Source organism: Brachyistius frenatus, unplaced genomic scaffold (assembly GCF_029030835.1).
Source record: "Brachyistius frenatus isolate BFR_SWC_R1_liver_20210118 unplaced genomic scaffold, ASM2903083v1 Contig_431, whole genome shotgun sequence".
In the NCBI taxonomy this organism is placed as follows: domain Eukaryota; kingdom Metazoa; phylum Chordata; class Actinopteri; family Embiotocidae; genus Brachyistius; species Brachyistius frenatus.
The window spans coordinates 120,320-140,857 of NW_027211030.1; the positions used below are offsets into that span (position 1 = coordinate 120,320).

General features: G+C 44.1%; 1 protein-coding gene across 1 annotated transcript; it reads right to left on the reverse strand.

Moving 5' to 3' along the window:
• On the reverse strand, positions 1–19,933 carry tbc1d30 (TBC1 domain family, member 30). The gene is given in 15 exon segments (XM_069725588.1): positions 1–1,761; positions 4,618–4,851; positions 5,872–6,011; positions 6,529–6,635; positions 6,732–6,837; positions 7,585–7,753; positions 7,935–8,033; positions 8,480–8,549; positions 8,713–8,898; positions 10,169–10,294; positions 10,909–10,974; positions 11,143–11,204; positions 16,177–16,341; positions 19,261–19,665; positions 19,668–19,933. Coding segments are annotated over 15 exon segments (3,183 nt in total). The 5' UTR covers positions 19,777–19,933; the 3' UTR covers positions 1–622.
• Between the last annotated feature and the right edge of the window lie 605 nt (positions 19,934–20,538).

A 20,538-nucleotide genomic window follows, 5' to 3' on the forward strand; every position in this document is an offset into this window, starting at 1 on the left:
TTGAGATTGAAGAACTTTTTAATTTATTTTTCACTTACAGAAATTCTCGGGTATCTTTTGTTTCGTGTGGAGTCGTTGTTGTTGTTGTTGTTGTTGTTTTTTTCTTTTTTTAAACACGTGGCATTGAAACAGCTGAATGGCTGTTGTGCAAACTCACAGGAAAAGATACTTCATGATGCTTTTTAATACGGTCCAGAAGGGAAGCGTTTTGTCGAGGCCGGAATCTCTTCATGTTCCAGTCCACGGAGGATCCGCTTTAAAGTGACGGAGGACTCACCCGAGAGAGGTCGTAAAACAGTTCGCCTTCACGTCACATTATCTTTCTTTATTAGATTCATACTACGTGTCCGTTATCGTCAAAAAAGGACCTGCATAGGCCACAGCAAAGGAACTCCTCAGGTGTAACGACGCGGTTGAAAACACAAATTAAGAAATTTCCTTTACACTTAATGGCTTGTCGTCAAGTGAGCCACAATCTTCACATCTCAGCGCTTTCCCATCAGATCAGATGTTTGAAGATGGTGTTTTTCTTGTTATGCGGGAGGCAACACGGTGTAGTTGTGATTTTTTTTAATTTTTTTTCTGTTGTGTCTCCGTCATCGGGGGTTTTCGTGGCAGGTCTTCATCGCCGCCCCGTCGTCCCGGCGGCGCTGCTGCGGTTGAGGTTGCGGCTGAGCTGAGGGAAGTGGACGGTGGGCGTCCGGGACGTCGGGCCGTAGAGGCCGAGGTTGCGGGCCGCCGCCGACTTCCTGGGCTGCTTCACGCACGGGAACGGGGAGAAGACCTGCTGCTTGGAGGCGGCGGCGGAGGCGGCCGACGGGAACGCCGGGGTCGACGGGGAGGAGGAGACGTGAGATCTGGACGAGGAGGAGACGGAGGAGAGCGACGGGGTGGAGGGGGAGCAGGTTTTGTAAAAGGTGGCGGATGAGAGAGCGGACAGGCCGTTGAATGATGAAGAGGACGGGAGGCGGCACGTGGGGGTCGGTGTAGGAGAGGATGAGGAGGCTGATACAGGAAGCGGAGAGGGAGAGGAGCGGTGAGGAAAGTGTCTCTCCGAACCCGAGGAGTCGGACTCCTTGTGTCTGCCGCAGGGCGGCGGAGGAGGCAGCAGAGGGACCTGAGGTGCAGGTTTACACTCTGGTTCTACTTCGGGTTGCGACTCTGGCGCCGAGTTGTCGGGTGAAGTCGGGTTGGATCCGTCCTCCAGGTCCAAGGAGTCCAGCTGCACCACCGCCTCCGCAACTTCTGCTTCTTTTGTCACCTCTGAACCCTGCCGAGCGTCTCCACATCCCAACCCTGAAACGGAGGAGTTAGGAGACGGAGGCACGGAGGAGTCACTCCCCTCTTTCTGCTCATCATCCCTCTTATTTTCCTCCTCATCCTCCAGCCTTGGTAATTCTCCCTCTTCCTCCTCCTCCTCCTCCTCCTCCTCTTGTCTTTCCTCCGAGTCTCCAAAGCCCAGCTGCGCTCGAGCCCTGGCGATGTTCCTGCGATGCTGCCGGACGTGAGCGCGCCACGGCGACCCGGCGCCTCCTCCTGCGGAGCTCCCTGGAGATCCGGTGCTGTTGGTGGAGGAGCAGTGCTGCCTGGACGGGGAGCCCTGACTCTGGGAGAGAGAAGTGGGTCGAGCCCCCGGGAGCGTGGAGGTGCTTGTGGATCCGGGTCTGCAGCCGCGGGGTTTCCGATCCAGGAGGAGGTGGTTGATGACTGAGCTGGTTGGGTTGAGTTGGGAGGCCAGGACGCGGGTGGCGGGACACTTGTCTGGAGGTTGGAGGGCGGAGGTGCAGACACAAAAAAAACATATTAAAACAGACCTATAATGGAGGCGACATTCAGGTTGAGAGCTGATAACATCCGAGTCTAGAATAAAAGAGATGTTTGAAACAGTTGTTTCGTGAGCGCAGGTGAATTTGAAAACACAATTTATTTACTTTTAATTAATACTTTGACCGGAAAAACTTTTTTGTTTGTTTGCCTAACGAACCAACAAACTTTAACATTGCAATTCATCTTGAAGGTCTTTACACACTGGGGGCTGTTTTTTTTTTTTTTTCATTTATCAATATATTCATCTGAATGGTTGTTTTTGTCATATGCTTTTACACAAGACGTGAATATGTTAGGTGGTCAAAAAGTGACAGTTTGTTTTTGTATTTTTTTTGGAAGGAGGTCAATATTTCTGAGCTTTCACACCGCAAACGACAGCATCAACCAATCAGATTGTGTAGACGTGGAACGGATGTCACATCTGATAACAAAACCAGGTTGTCAGAATAGTGAGTAGTTTCTGTAGTTTACCTTTGGTTGTAGTAGAGTCGGTAGTGAGCAGCAGGTTTGGCCAAATTACTAAAAATCTCCTTAATTCACTTTAACCATCAAATAACGTGTATTTTACTGAAATTATTCATCTTTACTTCCATTGATTCATATTCTTTAGATGAACTGATAGTATCATCATCACATTAATCACAAAAGTGATCTTTGTCCGTCTGATCCTGCGGCTCAAGAAGCCGAGTCTCATTTATAAAGACGGAGCTGCAGTGTGAGCCGTCAGCCACCAGGGGGCGCCAAACCAGCTTCTCTGCAGCTCAAACCCATCGAGCCTCAAACAGACGGAGTCGCACAGCATGTCAGACTACAGTGCATCAGAACTGCTCTCATATTATATAATATGTACAGTAGTTTGGCCTTTTCCCCAATGCAAGTGAAGCATGTTAATATGAAGAGGACTTTGTAAAAGCTGATTAATTCGCTTTGGGGAGTTTGTTTATGCGAGTGATGATTAGAACTAGATGCCGACTGTGCGCACAGATGTTTGTAGCTGCATGGGGAAGCGGGGGGAGACAACATCAAATCTGGCTGTAATACGGTTACACAAGACGGCACAAAATCGTGTGTTCGCATGAGAGCGTACCACAGTTCGTTCATCAAGGTTAGTAGGAGAGAAAAAAAAAAAAACTTCGACGAGCAGCCAAAGAAACAAGAATCATGAAAAATAAGAGTTTAAAGGAAACATCTGTCACTACCGAACATGCTGATGCTCTATACATTCAAAGTAGAGCGTCTTTTGTCATTATTATCTCTGAAACATGATGAAAATGTAGATGTTGTGTTGTTTTCTGGTATTTAAGTTGTAAAATAGGATTTATCCGTGTGAGTAGTGACAGGTGTCTCCTAGTAACATTTCGAAGAAACTGCAGCTGCTTCATTGGCTCTAATTCTGTTATAAAGCACCTGCAGCCAACAAGAAACCCGTCACCAGTTGTCCCGTCCAAACAAACTGCTTTCTGATAAAATAAAAAAAATAAAAAATAAAAAAAGAAGAATTAAATTAAAGCACCTATTTAAAAAAAATGCTCTCAAGATGCATCTGTCAGAGAACCAGCGGATCTTTATGTGTAATGATGCGTTCAGGCAGCTGGGAAATGGGAAAGTTTCCCACTTCCCAGTTGCTCATGAACGCACCGTTATACTGTAAATGTTGGCTTGCTAAACACTGCAGCCACTTTTGCTTCATAAAATCAATCATTTATTTTAGCTTTTTTTTTTTTTATCATTTTGAGAGCATGATCTGTATTTAAGCTGAAAAGACTAAAAACCTTGATATTTAGTTTTGTTTGTAGTTTAAAAAAAATCTGTAAAGCGTTCAATGTTTTTGAGGCAGCAGTTCTCTCGGCAGATTTCCAATGTTTGTTTTTGTCCCCTTGCGGGTTTCCAACAGAATATCAAGCCCTTAAATAAGCATGAGCAAGTGTCATTTCTCTCTCTACAATGTCAGCTCTGAATATATATTAGCTGTGTGAGGTTAAACAATAGGAAAATTTTATTTTTCTTTATTGCCAAGTTATTTTCTTATTTTAGCCTTAAAAGTGCAGAAATTCTGTTGGAAATCTGCCTCGCGAACCCACGATATGCTTTAATTAAAAACACCAAGGAATCATTAAAGACCCTGAAATGAGCCCCAGAGCAGCCGGCGTCAAGACGGCCGGCCGGCAGGCGTGACACCAGTACCGTCAGCGTGGTGGTCGGTACCGTCGCTCTGTTTGTTGGAACCTTCCTGAGGAACCCCTGGACTCGTGGTCACTTCAGGTTCGGGTCCTACGAGTCACACGGCATCGTCAAACATCCGGCTCTGTGCTGAGTGTGCGTTTCATTTTCTTTGTTCTGATGTGCGGCTTTTTTTTTTTTTTTTTTAATCAGTTTTTACGTGTGTTTCTTAAAGAATGTTCAGAGATTCACTCACAAAAGAAGATGCTACACAGGAAAGAGAAAGTTTAAGCATTTTTCTGCGTTCAGGATAATCAGTTGAACTCCTAAAGACACACAAGCCAGTGTGCTTTGAAATCATCTCTATCACGGGTTTAAACAAGAAAGGTTTATGAATGTCAATATCTCTATTTTAAATCAAATATTTTGTTCTAAAATGTGAATTGGATATTTCACCTTAAAAAAAAGCTGGTAAATCTTTTCTAAATGGCATTTTGTGATGACGTTGAAGTCATTCTCTGCCGACATTCATGTAAAAAAAAAAAAGACAGAAAAAAACCCGCTGATATACTGTAAAATGGAAAAGATGACCTTAACCTCTGTGATTCTTGTCATTATTTTCCCTCCCACCTGTGCGGATGTAGAGCTGCATGGCCTGCTGCTGCTGCCGCCTCTTGATGCGAGTGTACTGCTTCTTCAGGGCGTAGATGTCGGTGCTCATCCTCTCCATCATCATGCTGTTGATGGCCGCCTGGTGCTCCGCCCTCGCACCTCCTCCCCCTCCACCTCCTCCTCCTCCACTCCCTCCAGCTCCCACCGCTCCCGGACTCAGCTCCGCGATGTTCCCCTGCTCCCCTCGATGGTCTGCAGGTAAGAAAACAACACACAGGAATCACACCAGGTGAAATTTTGAGTGTTTTGTTTTTTTGCAACAAGCACCAGCCTTGCTTTTTTTATTTTTTTTTTTTTTTTTTACGTCCACTTGTTTTGATTCCTTTCATGGCTGCGTGCTGTGAGACAGAGTTTAACCCACAGATGAAATCGAAGGATTCGAGTGATTAAACTCAAAGGCTCTGGTTCAAAAAGCAAAATACACAAATCAGGCAAAATCCAATGTGGCTCCTCTTTTTAAGCTCCTTTTCTTCCTGATTTGATCGCCGAGTTCTGCTTTAATCGAGATCAGCTGACGATTCAGGACATTAAACGAAGTACCAGAAAAATAAAAAAAATAAAAAGCCTCTTGAATGTAAATGTACACGATGGTAATGCACTCAGTCCAAAGCTCCGGTTTCAGACGACGGCAGCCTTTGAAGTGCATTTTGTTGCGATTTTGTTTTGCGTTCATTTCTTTTTCTCTTTACTGAATAAAAAAAAGCATGTTGGAAGTTGTTTTCTTGCCTGAATCCATCCCAGCAGCACACAATGTAAACTCTCCCCGTAGGGGCCTGAGTTTGTTCGCCGCCGCCTCAGAGCGACTGCGCTCCTGATTTATTGATGCTCTCTTCCTCTAAAAATAATGAGCCGCGTTTCCTCTTTCTGAAGCAGGTCAGGTCAGACGCGCTGAGATCTTCTTTACGAGGTTAAATGAAGTCCTCCGTACTGGGAAGTCGCTTTTAAAACTGCTGCTTCAGATCTTAATGTTTTTTTACCTAAATCCCTCCGGGTTGTTTGGAGATTTTTTTTTTTTTTGAGTCGAAAAAAAAGCGGTTCGTCTGGATCCACTTGGCTCCTGACTGTAAACCCTCGGCGGGTTAACGTTTTTAATCCTGGTTTTGTGTGTGTGTGTGTGTGTGTGTGTGTGTGTGTGTGTGTGTGTGTGTGTGTGTGTGTGTGTGTGTGTGTGTGTGTGTGTGTGTGTGTGTGTGTGTGTGCGTGCGCACCGACCTTTGAGGTGTCTCTGGTATCTCTGCAGCTCGGGGGCCAGCAGGCCTCCCAGGGGCCCCAGACAGCCGAGCGCCGTCACCACGGCGTCTTCGTCGTCCATGTCGGCATCGTCATCGCTCTCCCAGCCGCCCAGACCACCGCTGGAGGAAGATTATCATCATCGTCGTCGTCATCATCATCACTACCACTATTCCATGTTCTCGTCATCACCATATCACACATGAATTTGTAATCTGCACAGTTTTGAGCCCGTCAGAGGAATTACAAGTTGGTATTGTATTTGTACACGATTTCAAACAAACAACAGATACGCTCAAATTATATTTTGGACTGTAGTTGAAGACACCATGTTCAGTTTTCTTGGTTTAAAGGTCCCATGTTGTAAAAATCAAGATTTCCTTTTTTTGTTTTTTGATTATAAAGCAGCTCTAAGTGCTAAATAAATAATGTGAATGAATTTAATCTTATGATGGATATTGGGACCTCAAATAAAACATCAGAAAAACCGTTTGTTTTGAACAGATATGTTCCGTCGAAGGATAAGTTAACGGTCAGAAAACACCGCCGGGTATCTTTACGGGCAGTGAAAGTGTGAGAAATGTGGAGTGTTTTTTTTTTTTTACGCAACACGATTGAATTTCTAAGAATAGAACGAACCTCCCGTTGGATCTGACGGAGGTCGGGAACGGCGTGATGTTGTAGGTGTACTTCTCTCTCAGCTCGGCCAGCTGGGGGAAGGGAAACACCGCCATGGAGTAAACCTCCTGACGGACGGACGGAGAGAGAGAGAGTGAGACGGGTTACCACGACGATTTTAAAACCGCCCACGTAAAAAGGTTTAAAAGGTGAGCGTCCTCCACCTGCATGAGGTCGGCGGCGTCGATGAGGTTTCGCTCCAGCATCTCCTGCGCGAGGCAACCCATCGTGCTGTAAAAGTCGTCGGCCGTCTGGCAGTACTCGATCCTCCTGGGCGGAGAGATGCGGAAATAAATACACACAATATGACTGGAAATGAAATGGAGATCCCAGATAGACACACGGACCACCGCTTTTACTCATTTTCACTGAATGATCCACCACGTTTACGTGTTATTATTAGCAGGAGAGGCGTTCACGATCGCGGGATTTTAAAACCCGATGTCAAATTCTCTGATTAAGAAGTTGAATGACGAGTTAACGAACGTTTTCAGTACCAATCTTAACGGTTTTTTTAAGTGCTTAAAGAACAAACTGAGAAAAATATTTCTTCTTTCAACACACACAAAACTTAATATTCTCCTAGTTTACTAATAGCTGTTAGTTCAAGCCAATAATCAACTAGTTCTCGCACGTTTTATGATGCATCAGGAAAGGTTCGAGGGCTAATGAAGAATATAACAAGTGACATTGTTAACACTGAGCTACATCACAGAAAAATACTAAACTCTGACAATAAGCTTTTTAAAATATTACTTTTACAACAAAGTTAGCCGCCTCAGCAGGGCCTTTATCTACTTTTCTTTCACAATTGTAAAAGCCTGCTTCTACAATAAACTGAGGAAATTATTTCTTCTTAATGTGGGCCCCGTCTAAAGAGGTTACTTCCTGTTAAAAGAGATCCCCCCCTCCCCGCCGTCGCTCATCTCCGTGACACCGCTAGTTGCAAGTCGCCCCGAGATGACTTGTGCCTCGATTTTGTCACTTTATACAAGTAAAAACTGAAATTGCGCTCACTCTCCCAGCCTCTCCCAGATGGCGAGAGCGACGCGGAACAGGACCTCCGACCCCTCGAAGAAAACCGAGTCCCAGATCTTGAGCACGGTGGGCGCTGGCAGGCAGGTGGCGAACATGGTGAGAAACCACTGCATGGTGAAGACGTTGGTCAGCGGAGGCTCGTAGCTACCTGAAGGAAAGACGACCACGACATCCGGCAAACACTCCCAGATTATTCACAGAGACATAAACAAAGGTTGCTTTGATGTGAATTAACAGCGTCGGGCAGGTTTGCGTGCAGTTGGCACCACATATCTGCACGAGGAAGCGTTTTTATTTTCTAACACTGATGCAAACACGCTGAACTGTACCTCCCGCCTCCCGGTTGGCTGCTTTCTGCAGGTGGTGGAGGTGCTGCGAGAGTCGGGGCAGCTTCAGACGCAGCAGATCTCTGAACACGGCCATGTCCACTGAACAGAACAGAGACGGTGGAGAGTCAGAGATTGAACGTGACGGAGGACCGACGGCATCGATCCATCACGTCCGGTCGGGGCGTTTTAATTAACACTGTAAATGATAAACGAGCTTTTACACGTCAGATCCTGACACCTTTTCAGACCGCCGCTGCGACATCCGTTCATCTTCTTTTTAGTTCATTAATCCCAAAAAATGATTTTACTTATTAGCCTTGAAAAATGCCCTCTGAGCCCAAGTTAATATATTTTGATTGCTTCTTTATTGGAGTCCTTCCATCTTTAAACCAGGGAACTGCACCTCCTCAGTGTCCTGATACCAAATACAAATACTTTTAGGGAGCAAGAAAAGTGTGTGTGTGTGTGTGTGTGTGTGTGTGTGTGTGTGTGTGTGTGTGTGTGTGTGTGTGTGTGTGTGTGTGTGTGTGTGTGTGTGTGTTTACCTGACAACGCACGCAGGTTGTTGGCAAAATAACTGTCAGGCAGCACTTTGTCAATCAGATAAATCATCACCTGAACACAGAAAAGTGGATTTTGATCAAAGGGAATAAAGAATTATACTGTCACCTCGTGTGTGTGTGTGTGTGTGTGTGTGTGTGTGTGTGTGTGTGTGTGTGTGTGTGTGTGTGTGTGTGTGTGTGTGTGTGTGTGTGTGTGTGTGTGTGTGTGTGTGTACCTTAAGCGCATCGCTCTCGTTGCCCTCGGTAACCTCCAGTATGAGAGCAGCCAGTACGTTGAACCCCTGGCAGTAGCCCACCGCTTTATTCCAGCGGGCGTACGCCAGCAGCACCCTCTTCAGCACCACCCGGTCCTGCTCCCCCTCCTGGCCGCAGTAAGAACTGCAGCCCGTCCGGTGGAGATCCTGGTGGCCGAGATTATTTAATCGCAGGTCAGCGCGTTTACAGGATAAATTAATTATCATTTCATGCAGTCGGGATGGGGAGAGACACACACACACACACACACACACACACACACACACACAGAGAGAGAGAGAGAGAGAGAGAGAGAGAGAGAGAGAGAGAGAGAGAGAGAGAGAGAGAGAGAGAGAAGCAGATGATTAGATTTTGCTCTGTTGAATCTCTGAGTCACGGAGAGAAAGAAAGGAGCTGCAGTGTTTCCATGATGCAGTCGTCCTCATCAGTGACGCACACTCATAAGCAAACACTGCTCTTCCAGTCACTTCAGCTTCCAGGCGACATACTGTTTTTTTTTTGCAGGGTATTCTCATATAAACTCGTGGGGGGAAAAAAAGAAAGATGTATTTTTGTGTCATTATTTCCTGAAGATATCACCAGGTTCAGACTATTGTGTGAAAAAGCTTGTGTATCTTTAGCTGAAATCAAACCTGCTTGTTCTCGTACTGATGACGAACTGATGAGGCCAGCGAGATCAATATTTATGGACCATTTAAGACGATAAAAATTGGAGTCCTCCCTCATCTCATAACAACAAAATATCTGGTGGAACAATCTTATTCAAGGTTTATTTTGTGTTTTTTTTCTGGCACTTTAGTACAAATCTTAATGTTTAATTTAGTAAATGGAGATGTGAAGTCATCCAGTATGTACTGCTGAACATGTGTGATGGTAATTATAAGCTCAGGTGCCAATTTATAAAAGGTACACCTACAGCAGCTCCATTTAATGCAGTCTGACAACATACCCGCAAAAAAATCCTCTTCTTAACATTCAGTTTATGTTCAAATCTTTTTACAGAGACGTTGATTTAACTCTGTCGTCACTGTGGAGGCTGCTGAAGGGTTGTACTGCTTCACTTTGGATCGATTTTAGATCCTTTGAATCCTAAATGCTGCCAAAGATATTGTTCTTTTGGAAAATGTGCACAAAACTGAACAAAAATGATTTAAGAGTAAAAATATGGGAAATGAGCTGTATATTTGCAAACAATGCCAACTAATTGAGCTGCAGTACGAACACTGTGCTGAAATACAGTAATAACACGATTCAGAGACCTTGAACACTCTCTGCAAGATGCCTCACGGTTTATTTTAATCTACAATCAGAGACACGCTCATGGTTCAACACTCGGCACAATGCTGCTGACTCAGGACACGCAAATACAAACACTCACAAAAAAAACCCAAAAAAAACACCACACCACCCGGTTACCTTGACGATCTGGATGCCGAGGGAGTCATCGTCTGGGTTGCTGCGCTCGTTGAAGGCGAAGCGGAGCGTCTTGTCCCAGTCGATGGAGATGCTGTGGAGGTACTGGTCCGCCAGCGTCAGCCAAACCTGCGCGGGGAACCACGGCAACGGACACACAAAGAACCAGGTGATGCGGTGAGGTTTCAGGAAGGCAAAAATCCAGATTTTCATTTCCCGTCCCCACTGAGGGAACCTAAACAAACATTTAAACTGTAAATATTCTCTGACTCATTTCGTTTTGCAAGTTCAAGCAAAAAAGACGAGATTTTTCATCGTTCATCTCCTCTGGAAAGATGAAAGTAATCACTTCCGTTTGCTCGCTCTCTCTCATCCCAGGAGATGACGCTGTGATGTGAGATGAATTGAGCGCTGCAGACAAAAGTGCCTCTGCGTACTGTTCTTTCAGGGCCGCACCGTTTCCCTCACAGGCTGACGACAACAAAGACAACATGCTTTTTCCTGGTAATGGGACCGCTGGGTCGTCACTTCTTTCACTTAATGGGTTCAAAACAAACACTATTAGAGAGGAGAGATGCCGAACGTCTTGTTTAATAAAGCGTCTTTTCATAGAGGGGATGTTTCTGACCCGAAACAGAAGTCGCACCTCAAAGCTTGGCGCTAATATTTCATCGTTTCCAACAAAGGTGGATAAATAATAAATAAAGCGTCCCGACAATTAGTACTTAATTAAAGCTGCGTACCCTCCTCCTCCACTCCTTTGGTATCCCGGTCGGAAGCCTTGCCACAGCTTTCAGGGCATCATACCACTGTTAGAAAGTAAAACAATACAGTTTAATTCACCTCCCACTGAGGCCATGTTTGTCCGAAATGCAACTTCAGATCAACAATAAAAGCAGGAAGAAAAACAACAGTTTTAAGGAATATGTGTAGTCAAACTGAACATATGGGTCTGTGGTATATTGTTCATGCCTCACCTGCTGGAAGCCGTTCTTCCCCAGCGATGGCTCGATGGTGAACTTCAGCCGTGTGTCAACTCCTACGAACAAACAGAGACACGTGGTTTTTTTAACTTTTGTTTTAAAGGGACACTGAAATTGTTGCTTAATTGATCAAAAGAAAATAAATCTACGGCTATTTTGATAATCGATTTATTGTCTTGAGAAGAAAGACGGTTCAGTTCTCGGACTCCAGCTCCTTAAATCTGAATATGTTTTGTTTCCTTTTGTCATCCATGATAATAAACTGATAATATTTTTGTTTTTTGGACCACATTAAAGCTTGTTAAACAGATAATTGTGTTTCTACATAAAAAATTTTTTTAAAAAGCATCTTTAACACAAAAACCCGAAGACAGAAGGAAGTTTATGATCCCTAAATGATGACGCATCATTTTCTGGAGCTGCAGCGTTTTAAATCCGACAAACCAAATAACTTGCAAAGCTTCAAAAAAAGAATACGCGAGTCTTTGCGTGCTTATATAAGAAAGAAACAGGGGATTTGAGGTTGTAGTTTTGATCAGTTTTTTGGGGGATTTGGTTTTTTTGGGGGGGGGGGGGGGACAATTTGACGCCACATGATGAAGTCGCTGTCCATTTCCTGGTAGTGCTGAATCTCAATCTGCGCCTCGCTGGACGGATGAACGCCGCGTTAAAACCTCTTTGCACGAGCACACACACACACATAAACGTGTCCAAAGAACATTTAGTGCAGTGGGCTAAAACTAAAACCCCTCCCGGAAATGAAAAATGTTGATCTGAAAGTTTAAGAGCCAGAGTCCCGACGCGTCTCGGCTCTGAGCCGCCAGCTCCCTCCGGCTGCGGCCATTTCTCTCCCCGCCTCCATCCTCCAGCGTCTCTGGAGGATCTGTAGCTCCGTCACACGGCAGCTGATCACACTACAGGAGATGTTATCTGTCTGATAACATCGCTAACAAGAAGACACGAGGGTTATTTTTTTTGTTTTTAACCTGCTTGGTCGGTCTCTGTCGCTTCGTCCTGCGCCATTCTGGTTTCCTCTCGGGAGCTTCTGAGGAGGATTAACGCGGAAAAAAAAACCCTCCTACTTCCCGGTTACAGATTAGTGCAGCACAGCCGACACAACACGTGGATTCAGTTTAGGACGGCTACATCAGCGGGGATCCAGGGGTTAAAAATTCATCAGTTTAATTTCTCCAGAGTGGAAATGAATCAAAATAGACCCAGCTAGAGAAAGTAGGGAGAGGGAGGGAGGGAGGGAAGGAAGGAAGGAAGGAAGTATGACATGCTGGAAAAGTGAAAAGGACACGGATGATACGTCACACTGTAATAAATTATCATAAAGTCTGAAGTTTATTGTGACCCAGCTGAGTCTTTTGGGCGCACATGCGCACAAGTGCCGTCAGTGAGTCTCCGGTTCGGTTCCCCGGGTGGCCGGGCCTTTACTGCGTGTCATTCCTCAGCTCTCTTTCCAAAACATTTCCTGTCCGTCTGCTCCCATCCAATGACGATTAAACGCTAAACGAAAGGTCTTTGAGCTTAGAGGTCCTAAACTGTAATAAGTCAATTAAATTCCAGCTTTTATTGGGATGTTATGAAGCACTTAAAAAGCAGATTTTCAGTGTTCAAACAGCTCATTGTGGACTTGAGGAGTTGATGGATATCTGTGATACTTTTTGAATTGTTAAAACATCGCCGCAAGAACAAGAATGGAGTAAAATGTCAGAAAAATATGCAGTATGATGTGACATTTAGCCTATATGCACTAATATGAGTTATCGAAAGCGCTGCATGCGTTTATATTCATGCACTCAGTAAAATATCTCTCAAACAGACAACATGACCTCGAAATCAAAACATCCCAAAACACCACGGCAATGAAAACAGACAAATAAGTTCATGTGTGTCTGATGGCAAAAAAAATCTGGGATATCCACCGATCAATAGTTCTTTAGACTTTGTAAACATTCAGACTGCAGAGAGACATATGGTTATTTTTTTCTGAATACATATCTGGTGTATCAAGAGTGTCCATCCACAAATGTCCTAGAAAAAAATGAGCAGTCAGAAATGAAGACTAATCTCTCCTCAGTTATTCGATCATAAGAAACCAAACCTGCACCTCCATACATCCTGCATGACGTCATAATTTCGTTGTAAACTCACTAAAATCAGATTGAGTCTGTTGAAAATGAGCCGATCTGACACCTGAGCGGTCTCTATGGAAAACAAATTATCGCTTTATATGAAACATTCATGAAAATGTTTGTAATATAGCAAAAGCCTAGTTGGTGGGTTTATACTGAGTATGTACAGGTTATATTGGACCATCTCTAGTTAACATGGTATTGAGACCGAGGTGGATATTAAAACAAAATTTTGATCATTCAAATTAAGCTCATTTTAAACAGTGGAATTTGCTTAAATATGACAATTACTGGTGAACTGTAGATGCACACAGCTGCAGCATAAAAATAAGACATTATTGTAAATAAGCACACGGCAGTGAATAAAAGGAACATTTAGGTTCTGCAGCCACATGATGTGCAAAATTTGCACCAATAAAAAATTACGTCTCCATATCATTTAGCATGCTGCACATCACTGCTGCTATTCTGTCTCCGGATATTGTTTGAAAATCAAACGCAGAGCCTTTTTTTTTTTTTTTTTTTTACCCCCTCCGTGTTTGTGGTGTCCCATCCGGACATGTAGGGAGCTGACCTGGCTCTAAGGTGCACAGCAGCCGGGGTGCACTCCTGGAGATCCCGTTCCGCTTCTTCAGGACGTTGCTGATGATGTTGCCGACCCCTCCGGATCCCTGCTGCCGCTGCTTCGCGCCCGCCCTCGGCCTCCTGCCGGCGGCGGGGAGCCGCTCCTGCCTCATCCCGGAATTTAGAGCGTTTAGCCGGCTCAAATCACCTCATCGTCTTTTACCAAAAATAAATACAAAATACAAAATCCTCCTTTTAACGGCTTTGTTGGAGAGCAGGAAGACGTCCGAGCCGTTCCTCCCAAAACGCTCAGTATTATTAATTGATTACGGTGATGCTCCAGATCTCTTCCGGTGATGCTTTGTGGTTCCGACTTCCACCCGAAAGAAACGACACAGTCTGTCTTCCGCTTATTCGTTCAGGGTGGTGAGGGGGAAAAAAAAAAGGTCCGTGAAATCGAGCTCTAAACGGATCACGCGACACGTAAAAAAAAAAAAATTATAAATATCGGGAGCGTTAAAGAGAAATAGCAGATGAGGAAGTAACGGTGTCTGTCGGTGCTGCACAGCTCCTCATCCTCCTCCGGTTTGGCGTCACCGGGAGGAGGTGCAGGGATGGAGGGATGCGGTAGGATTGGGGATACACGTGGGGATGGGGGGAGGAGAGGGGCATAAAAAGATGAGGTAATGGTGGAGGAGAGAGCGAGAAGAGGGAGGTGGACTTTTAGTCTCCTACAAGCTGTTGGCTAATGCAGCAATCACAACTTGTACAAACCGTGAATATGACAATTATTAAATATCAGACTGACTGAACCGACTTTCACGTTTAGATTCAATGTCTGCAAGAAATATGCAGGGAAAAAAACCAGCAGATGAAGCAAGTTGGAGCCTCCTGCAGGTAAGATTTTATTTATTTCTAACATGCGTGTAATACACCCACCGGCCCGCTAGAGGGCGCGCGGCCCTTTGGGACGCCTGGTGTAGCTTCAGCGTGTGAAGGACACGCACTTTCAACTGTGACGGGTCACCTGAGGAGGGGTCACGTGAGCAAGTAGAAAGGCTGTGAAGAGCTCTGAGCTGCGAGTCCTAAACGACCACGCAGGAGGTCGGCGGTTCGAGTCCGGGAGAAGATTTGTTTTTGTGTGGTTGCGTGTTTTTTGGGTTTTTTTCCTGATACCAACCACGGTTTTTTTGTTTTTATGTGTGTTTTTGTCCTCCCAAACCCACAGATTGTATATAAAAGTGGACGTAGCTTCCGGGTTTGATGAGGAAAGAAGATGAAAAAGTGCCCTAAAGTGCAATACCACCGAGGGGCCACCAGGGGGCCGGCTCCGAGCTGCTATTATTTCAACAGACAGAGGTCAACAAAAGAGATTGATTAATGCCCCATTTATAGGTTTATTAAAAAAGTGACTTGAATAAACACGACACTCAGACAAATTATTATTATTATTATCATCATCACGACAACGTCAGACAACATGAGCCACATTAAATAACAAGTAACGCTCAATGAGAGACAATTATATCACGAGTCGCTATTTTTTTTTGTGAAGTCATAATCTATATATAAAAACATTAACGCCACTTGACGTAATAAAAAGTAATAAAATATTGATGTAAGTTTAATGTTGACCATATTGTCCGTCATTAAGCCGAGCGGATCCCGCAACAGCGCAGCAGTTAGTGTTTGTGGCTGTGGACCCACTGTTGTCCAATTTCCATCTGAGTTTTGTGATTTAATATAGTCGGGATATTTGATTTCATTTATTTAAAATGAGGTTTAAGCCCTAATCTCTTCCCTGGAAAAACAACCAGAGGTTACTACAGAAGGTCTCTTACATAAAAGAACATTCGATTGAAGTGTTTTCGGGGCAGTTTTGAAGTCAAACCTTCCCGCCAACAGTCTTGAGCTTCGGGTTGAAGTCACAGTTTATTATGTAAATGTGAGACGCTAATTTTCAGACTACGTGTGATATGACGATTAAGGAGAAGGTGCAAGTGCCTTGCATATATAATCCCCCGCAAGGTGGCATTTCCTGTTTTTTTTGTTTTGTGCTTTGAAGCTACTTTAAAAAAAATATTTTGTGATGTTTGCCTGATCATATCAAAGATTGGCAGAAAAAAAACACACGAAAAGTGTAAAACTTTTAATATGTTGGGGTTTTTTTTTGCATTCAGGCACTGACGAAGGGTTTTAAAAGTAAATCTCAGCAGGGCAATATTTTTGTCGGGAGAAATCCTCCTCGTGATGTTTGACGTGTTGTAGCGTCCGTGTGAAAGTGTCCGGTATGAAACGAAGAGAGGAACCGTGCGCGACTTACGTCGTTTCTGCGAGACGGCCTGAAGGCACGCGGTGATGATGTCGTAGTTCTTCTGCAGTTTGTGGCAGAGTCGGTCGCGTCTCCTCAGCTGGCGGATCAGCTTGGCCGACTGCAGGCCGGTCCGGTACTTCACCTCCTGGATGATCGAACACAGCTCCTCCGGGGCTGAAGAAGTAGAAACACAATCAAACAAACAAACAAACAAACATCAGTCAGCTTTTTCTCTCCGGTTGGGAGGAGAATTTCGAAATTTCACATAGCTCGAAAGTCTCATGTCAGACTTTCCCATCGGCACTTAAACACATCTCACAGTCGTGGGCTCAGGTTTGATTTTATTAATATGATTATCAAGATGATTACACAACGTGTGCCACATTATATGTCTTTTTTTTTTCAATGAAAGTGGATCCCTTGATGAAAGTGGAATGTTTTGTGTGAAGCTCATATCATTTATTAAACCGTTTTTCTCCAGATGTTGCTGTTTTCCACACCTTTCTCAGAATTATGACTCGGCTGTTTTTAGCTCCTTAAAACTTGACGCACATTTCGAACTGTCATGCGACGCCTGCACTCCGCTGATAGATCAGATTATCATTAGTCTGTTTTCCAAGCTGCAGGCAAAAGAGGAAATGAAAACCAGAACACCACATAAGCACACGGCCGCCTGCCGTTTGTGGAAACATAACCTTTCAAGTCAAAGTGACACAGATACGAGACACAAAGAAACAGATGTCAGCTTTGTTTCGTTGTTTTTCTTCTACATAAAATAAATGCTTGATCCTGTGAATTAAAGGCCACCTTAACCGATAAACGAATGATTCAAACCTTCAAACTAAAGGACAGAAACACAGTGAAAACCCCCAAAAATGCAACAAAAAAAGAAACAACTTTTCACAGCAAATGAGGCTGTTATCGTGTCTTCTGAACCAATCAGAAAGAAATTAATTAGTATATTAGTTAATCATCAGGACCGTCAAAATAAAATACTAAATGTTTGCTCAAAAGTGTGTGTTTGCTGTTTTTTTTAAATTTTATTTTATCATCATATTATCAAATACCAAAAAATAAGCAATCTGCAAACCTACTTTTGTGTTTGTCATTAATTTACCTTCTTTAAAAGCAAAAGCAGATGAACTAATACTTAAAACCGTCATTGGCTGCTGTTTAGACACCATATAAATCAAATTTTCACCTCGATTTACACCCAAAATTCCTCGAATGCTCGCTTAATTACATCACTTAATAAACCCCGCTGTGTCAATGCATTTTTACGTTTACCAAAAGGGATTTACATCTTCACCACAGACCACTGAAGCCCCTCACCGAGCCCGTCAGAGAAGACGTTCATTCCCCTGTTTTGGCTGTTCTCGGAGGCGTTATCGGAGCGCTTCCTCTTCCTCCGGCATTGTTTAACTCCACCGAGGCAAGAGGGCAAACAGTGAACTCGCAGTGTTTACCGTAGGAGTCGCACTTTAACAGGAGGGGAAACAATGCATGCCGTTCAAGACTCCGAGGCAACTGCGCAGGAAACACAGAGGGGCAGCAAAAAGCAGCTGTCAACACGACTCGTCATCCTCTCGTCTCTCTGTGTGCGTGTTTTGTGGGCGTAAACGTCTGCAGACTTGGAGAAAGAAGCCGTTATGGCTGATCTCGGTGAACCCTCACGGACAAATCCAGCTGCACATCAAGATAAACATTCTTTGTTTGCGGACTCTTTTTGAATGAAGTATGGATCATATAAAACGCCGTTCACAAAGTTTAGAGAACAAAGTCTGCTGAGTCTGAGATGATCAAATGTCCCCCCCTCCTCTGTCTCTTCCACTATGGATTAAATATAAATTAAAAAAAAAGACTAAGTGTGGTTGGCTCATACGTAGTGGTGAATTAAAAGATGGATAATTTATGACCGCCACCAGGATATCCATAAAAAACAGCCTCCAAACTGACCTTATGGAGGCGATCATGTGTCAGCCAGACACAGCCGGCGCACATTAAATACACAACATGAAAACGTGGTGTTTCCTTGCATCACTTACAGCAGTTCCTGGTGCTGAATATTGTCTTATTTATATCAATGGAAACCACATAGCGAGGTTTACCATGGTTTAATTTAGGGAAAAGAGAGTGAAAACTGCGCAGTTTCAAGATCATATTCAGTATTTGGAGGGAAATGTGAGGGCAGTTCATCCTTTATATTTTCATTACTCTTCACATTTGTGAAAGTCCAACATATTTTTGAGATCCCTGAAGCGTCTGGTCTCTTTCTATGGGATCATACCAGAACTGAAGAAGCCTTTCCTTTTTAGATGAAACAGTACTTTAAGAAAATTCAAGCAAGTCCCACGGCCTTCGGATAACACTTAAATAAATCATACGACTCTTTGCAGCCTGACGCCCTGATACCAATATCATCACATCAATTTTATATCCGAATGCCAGTCCTAAAATCAGATGACGAAACATCTGACAAAGAAATGAAGATCTACACGTGGAAGTAGTTTCAATGCTCGTGCCAACATTTACAGCTGACAACTTATTACATTTACATCAGTATAATTTTTACGCCTCTTTAAAACATACTCTCCACTACTTTTATGTGCCAGTTTTAGATGAATATTTGACACTACTGGATTATGTTAGAAGCTTTTTGAAATCCAACACGTTCAAGATGAAACCAGTGGTTCCCAAACCTTTTTTTTTTTTTTATCCTACTGGAAGCAGTGTGTATTCAGCGTCACATTTCTAATGTTCAAAAGGATCAAACCTCTCACCAAAAAAAAAAAAAAAAAAAAAAACAGAAAATCCCCAAAAACTGGAAACACATATTTTTGGATCAAGACTTTGTAAACATCTCAGTGAGAGATTCCCTGGGTATAAAAAAAATACATAAAGTAGTTTAAACTAGCTCCACCTGCAGCTTTTCTGGTAGTTTTATTGAAGTAAAGGACCTGAACACTTCCTCCACCTCCAGGTAAGTCACAGTCTGGACTTTTGTGGAGTTTTTGTCCCCACCTGTCGAGGCCATCAGCAGCTGTCAGCACCCCCGCACACACACGCAGATATCCATCCCTCACGCCCCCTCACCTTTCTGGGCCAGGTAGTTCATCTGGTGCCTCCTGGTGTGCCTCTCCTGGAGCTCCTGGAGGAAGCTGGACCCGGAGGTGCTGCGGCCCAGGAAAGCATCCGACCCGGACGCCTCGGTGGAGCTGTCCCAGCTGTCCACGTTCCTCCTGCTGCCCCCGCTGTACGTCTCGTAAAGCTCCACCAGAAGACAGTCCACGATGGAGGTCCTCGGAGCTTTGACTCCGTCCCCCAGGGACTCGCAGTCACTGTCACCGGCCGCGCTGGTCCTTCGGGTGGCGGTGACGGTGCCAGGCGGAGCTCCGTGCCCGACGGAGACCTCCTGCCGTCCCGGAGGTGATGATGTGTCACTTGGTGACTCGGCGGGGATCGTCCATTGCTGAAAGCCGGAGAAGTCTTCCAGGAGGCGGCGGCGGCGGCGGCGGAGTTGGCGCCGCTCTCGTCTCCGGAGAACACGCCACCGTCGCAAATGTCAACTTCCAGAAGATCACTCCCGTTAAATTTCAGATCCGACGCCATTTTTTTTATGAACGGAAAACTAGCCGATTTAACTCGGATTGTTTTTCTATGTGTCGGACGTCATTTTTCTCAACAACATAGTTGAAGTTGAAAAGTTTTCTGAGCGTTTCCAGGAGGATAGAGTTCCTGGAGCATTCCATTTCTCACCTCGGAGAGGTGGAGATACGTCTGGCAGAGTTTACTTTTCTTCCTGAATGTTGCGGACTGAAACTCCCCGACCCCCCCCCCCCCCCTTCTTCAAGACGACACAATGGACCAGCCCACTTCGATGAACTTCTCAACGGCTGCCAAACTTTTTTTTTCCGGTCGCGCGACAGGTGCTGCAGGTGCCTCGAGCAGGCTGCTACGTTGACCAATCAGAGAGGAGCCGAAAGTATCTCGTCCAATCAGCTTTCATCTAATGTAGACTACATTATAAATAACAATTAAACAATTAACAATTGTTAAAAATAACAATTAAACAATTTATTATTATTATTATTAAGTCAAATGACAAAAATAAAAAATGTGGGCAGCTCTTTGATATTTGAAAAAAAAAAAAAAGTATGTTACTTTAGCTATTTATGGCATTAAACATTAAACTAATACAAAGCTCAGAATGGGTTTTAACTTTAAAAAACAACAACATCGTCACACTTTTTAAGTTGATATATTTTTCATTGTAGTGCCTTAATAATTACCCACAAAGGGATTTGAACACCCAACAGAAAGAAAGAAAGAAAGAAAGAAAGAAAGAAAGAAAGAAAGAAAGAAAGAAAGAAA